Source organism: Gavialis gangeticus, unplaced genomic scaffold (genome assembly GCF_001723915.1).
Source record: "Gavialis gangeticus isolate Ggan-Ray unplaced genomic scaffold, GavGan_comp1, whole genome shotgun sequence".
NCBI lineage: Eukaryota > Metazoa > Chordata > Crocodylia > Gavialidae > Gavialis > Gavialis gangeticus.
Genome location: NW_017729032.1, coordinates 182919906 through 182925074, shown reverse-complemented (window position 1 = coordinate 182925074; position 5169 = coordinate 182919906). Strand labels below are relative to the sequence as shown.

At 40.9% G+C, this 5169-nt stretch overlaps 1 protein-coding gene across 2 annotated transcripts in view; it reads left to right on the top strand.

The window, feature by feature from the left end:
- CUNHXorf23 (chromosome unknown CXorf23 homolog) overlaps window positions 1-2188 on the top strand; it is a 62807-nt gene extending 60619 nt beyond the window's left edge. Inside the window, exon 12 of one of the 2 annotated variants that reach the window (XM_019524633.1) lies at window positions 880-2188. In XM_019524633.1, the coding sequence (XP_019380178.1) occupies window positions 880-918 (39 nt within the window). In that variant the 3' untranslated portion in view covers window positions 919-2188. Of the gene's footprint in view, window positions 1-862 lie in introns of both variants that reach the window. The other variant, XM_019524632.1, reaches the window with a different exon arrangement.
- Window positions 2189-5169: the final 2981 nt, after the last annotated feature.

Genomic DNA, 5169 nt, shown 5'->3' with positions numbered 1-5169 from the left:
AGTTCAATTCTGTTTATAAAGGAAGAATAATTTTCTTTATACAAGGCAGTCGGTCAGTAAGCCATGTAGACATGGGTCAAGATTCAGGGGATATGGTTATAATAACAAAGATGATTTTGTGAAAAACTGTTCTGTGCCTTTCTGTACTGTAACTGCATTGTGAAAAATGACATCTGCCATACAATAAAAGCTAAGTGTTGCTCTGAAAAATCAATTTGATGGGAAATGTGGGTAGGAAACATTTGTGTATTACAAAAGACACTTTTTTGTTCACTATGCAAGTAATTCTTAGCCTCTGTATATTGTAGCTTAACCAAAAGGAGGTGTATAGTATGCCTTTTCTATGGGTAAGGCATATAAATACTCTTTCATTGGGAAATGCTAGCTGTCAAGTATGCAGTTGTCTGATGGTCAAATTTTTTCTCAATTAAGCTTTATAGATGCTAGTTGTTATATTGCTTTAATCAGCTTGATGAAATGACCGTACTGGAATGCTACCTGTCATATCACCATTGGATTTCTTATAATCTGCAGTGTTTAAATTCTGTAGCACTATCCAAGATGCAGTGGCTTAATATGATTGAAGTCCCTATATGTGTGTTAAGAAATTGTCACTGCTTTTGGCATGTACATTGCTGAGCATTTTAAGTAATTCTGTCATTGCAGGCTTAGAACCCTGATTTTATCTTGGTTTTTTGATCAAATTTCCAAAGTTAAGAAATATAATTGCGTGGGTTCCTGGAAAGCAAGAGAGCAATGCACTGGATGAGTGTACTCTGCTAGAGCTCTGCCTTGCCCTTTTCTATTATTTACTCTATTTTTAACAATGTTTTCAAAACTCCAACATTTACCTTACTTAAAGGACTTGGCTATATCCAGGTCCAGAGACCAGAAGTCTACCTCAACCTTGATGACTGATTTCTTTGGGGATTCGGCTGACAACCTGGACTGGATGACATTTGACAATACCTAGCTGCTGTCCTGTCTCCTATGGCCTCTGGAGGAAATATTCAGCTTCCTTTGCTAGACAAGTAACTAAGGTTATATCTCTGTGAAGTTGGATGAAAAAGGAAAGCTTTTCAAAACATGCTGTGGCATATGGAAAAATGCATCTCCTGACTTCTCACAGAAATGAATAGTGAGAAGTGCCTGAATGAGATGGTGATTAAAGTACTGGTGATAAGTGAGAAGGATGACTTGGAAAATGCACTTGGCTTTTCAGTATTTGCCTTTAGTCTAGAGGACAAAAAAAGTTTAAAATTCTTTAGCAGACTGTTTACCTGTTGGAAGAATCTGCATTTCCAAAGCCCTTAAAACAGGAGACACAGCTTGCCTTTGCTTATGCCACTGTTGGAAAAACATCACCAAGATTTTCTACATTTCTTAGTTAAAAGAAGGAACTTTAGAAATTTGTACCCCCAAGAGGTATGCAGAAATGTAGTGCCTGACTGTTTACAGACTTTTGTGCATATCTCTTACCTTTTGATAAGATTTTGTTCCACTGCTGTGGGATTTGAAGATACAGGGTGCTTCAGCCTCCCTATAAAGATAAAAGTAACATAAATATACTTAAAATAACATTTTTTTCAGAACTGTGAATGCCTACCTAAAGCCCTTTAAACTCCTCATTGGACCTTTGAATAGTGGTAAACCTGAATTGAATCCTATGTCAATCTGGGCTAAGGAATTTTTTATTTTAAGGAATAGGCAAACACTGTCATAACACCAGCTTTCTTTAGCCTATTCCTAAGTAGATACTTAGGCACAGGATTATTAGAATCCTGTGCCTTCCTAATTTATTCTTAGTTTGGTTTCCCCTCCCCCTTCCCGCCATGCTAATATATTGGTCATTGCTCTGAATCTTGTCTGTCGTTTAAATTTCACATTGTCTTTTAATGTTTAATTTTCTGTAAATAATTTTATTGGCAACCTTATTTTGTGTCTGGTTTCTTTTTCTCTTGCCTGTGTTTTATTCTTATTAATGAGGGTATCAGACAACCCTCATATTGAGTTGCTGCTGAAGTAAACAGAACTTGGAACAACAAAAAGGCTTTTTCCTTTGTTCAGATGCTGTCTGCATGTTTTTATCCAGCAGGGATATGACTCCATAGTTCCATAATAGTACATTAAAAGTAGGTCCCATTTATATTACAATTTTCCCTTCATTAAGAATCCCTTTAAATAAATACCTATTGTGGCTTTTTATGTGACTCTTTCTGTTGGGATGGACATTTTTTTAAATTTTGAGATGGGGCGGGGGGGAATTTTGAAAAGTACCAAAGTGACTTAAGACATGTCTGTACTTGAAACTTTACTGTGTCAGGTAGCAACACTTTCCAATACACTGGGCCAGCTAAGTCACCTTTCAGAACTGAAAGCAGCATAGCTCTGCTTGGGCAGTATTATAGGTGGGACAGTTAGCGTTGGTAAGTGACAGTGGGAATTAGTTTCGACTGTATCACTGCATGAAATGTGACCATGCTGCTTTCAGGAAGCAGCCTGTGGAAAGCAGTGTGGCTTGTTTTAAGCAGGCCAGATGGTGGCACCCTAAGTTTCCAGTATAGCTGTGTCCTTGGAAAATAAAGCATCTTGCAGTGTTTAAGTGGCCTTTGGGCACTTTTACACCTGCTGCAGGGGCAGGGGGAGGAGGGGAGCAGCGCTTTAATAATTAGAGCAGCTCTCAGAGCTGCTCTAAAAACACTGCAGTGTCTTGTGCATCAGTGTCCCCATGTTTGAAAATGGTGGTGAGGGCACTTGAACAAATGCTCATTTGACAAGCTTTAGTTGAAGCACCTCTGTGCTATTTTCAGGTACAGGGACCCTGATATGTGGGAGGCTCGTGGAGCACAGTAATTGCCACATTCCAGACTTGATTCGTTGAGTCTGCTGCAACACTGTAATTACAGTACATCAGAGCAGTCTCCAGATTCATGTACAGGCACCCTTTAGCTTTTTAAAAAAATTAAAATCTGGGAAACTCTTATCCTGGTGATTCTTAGAAAGTGCCTGTGTTCATTTGGCACCTATATTTTGGTCACAAATGCTCCCTGAGTGCCTAAATGTTGTGCTTCTGCAGATGCATGACTCATCTTAGTCTGAGCCACTAGGTCAGCCGTCCCAAACTGGATTGTGATCTCAGATATGTCACAACATCAGTGGATGGGATCACAGCGTGGCACTCCCCTGTGCTAGTTCCTGCCTGCTGGGCTGCAGAGGCCCTGGGGAAGGGCAGCAGGATAGGAGCTCCAAACAGGCAGCCCACGTCCTTCCCCACCTCCACCCCACTTCTGCTCTGCCTGTGCTACCCACAAGGGGAGGGATGGGAGTGGGGGAAGGAGCCAGGCTCTGTGCTCTGGACTTAGCTTCCTGCAGGTGTTGCTGGGGTGGAGGGGCAGGGGACTGCAGATTGGGAGGGAGAGGCATTGGCAGGGCCAGGGGGCTGTGGGTCAGGAGTGAGGGGCACCTGGGGGGTGGGGGTTGCAAGGTGGGAGTGAGGAGCCATGCTGAGGAAATAGGGTCATTATGGGATTAAGCTGAGGAAAAGCTTGGTAACCACTGCACTAGGTCTTTAGCCAAGATCCAAAACCAAGAGAGAGCAGTGGCTAAGTTCTGCCTAAATCCCACTGGAAACATGCACGTGTGCGCACCCCCCACTCGTCAGTCCAGCATAAAGCACATAAAGCTGGCATAGTCAGTTCCATACAAATAAGTCTGCTGCAGTGCTCCCTTTTTAAAGTAGCCTAAGTAATAAGGACACTTAAGTGGGAACATGGAGACTGGGTTTTAGACCTTGCTTTTTTGGGTTGTTTCTAGTTTTTGTCCCCTGACTAATGTAAAAAATACACAATCCTGATAGCAGAGACCAGGATGGGATCCAGGTTTTTCCTCTCCAACCTTCTCATGCCCTTCAACCCAAGTGCCCTAGTCAGTAGGCCTGACTCTTTTCAGCCTAGCTAGCAGCTCTTTGTTTTGCAACTGGGGGGTCAAACCCTCATGCTGAGGAGGCCCACTTTCTTTGTTATTTAAAGGGTGGGCATTGGCAGTACTAGCATTTGAAAAAAAAAAAAAGTATAAGCCTTGATTCCGTAGGCAACTACCATCAGAAGACTCCATGTAATCCTGGGTGAATGTGTAGTCCTCATTTAGTTCAGGGGTATCCTGTTTCTGACTTCTTTCAGGCTACCTATAGTTCGTTGCTCAGTGCGAGTTTTTGTGGATTGTCCTCTGGAGGCTCCTCATTCCCTCTCATTGACTGTACATGAAGGCTATGTGCCTAACCTTTCTTTAGATTCCCTTTCTGGGGCAGGTGTCTGACTTTTTCACAGGTTGTAAAGCCCAAGTTGCAGGTATCCAACGGACACAGATTGTAGCCATATTGGTCTACAGGCAAAAGGAATCAGAACTCGTGGCAGAGGTCATGTGTCTTATTGGACCAACTAGATATTTGCAAAAATAAAGTATGTTTGCAAATATAGGTTGCAAATAATGATTTTAATTTTTTTGCAAATATCTAGTTGATCTAATAAAAGATACCTCTACCACAAGTTCTGGTTCCAGGTATCTAAGGTGCATTTAGGCCTAAGTCCCTAGTCTTGTCACTTGGGTGACTTCAAACATTTTACTTCTGGTGATTTAGGCATGCAAGCATACTTCAGAGTGTGTTTGACTCTGTACAGTTACTATATTATGGCAGATTTTATTTCTACAAATTATAAATAAATGTTTAAACAAATTAACAGTTGCAAATGGTTTTAATTATTTTGTAGCTTCAATCGGTTGCATAGCCAGTGGTGTCCAATTTTACTTTTAAGAAAAGTATTTTGACAGGTGATCTCTTGTGATGTCTCTTTTGGGTTTTGTTGGGTTTTTTAAATCTATATGCTTTGTTTTCTGTAGCTTTGTTCATTGCTCCTTTCTGAGCGCAACACTTTAATCCTGTTTCTAATTTTGGGTACACTTTCTGATTAGGAGGAGCAAGAATATGGACTGCCATTTAATATAGTGCCCCAAATGTTCTTGAATTTTTAAAAATGACTGGCAGTGTTTAGAGCATTGAAAGATGTTACAGAAAGTGCTTAGGTATTCTGAATCCATCACCCACTATGTTCAAAAGCCAGGCACAATTTTATATAGCTTTTGTGAAAAACAGTAATTGTTTTGATTGTTTAA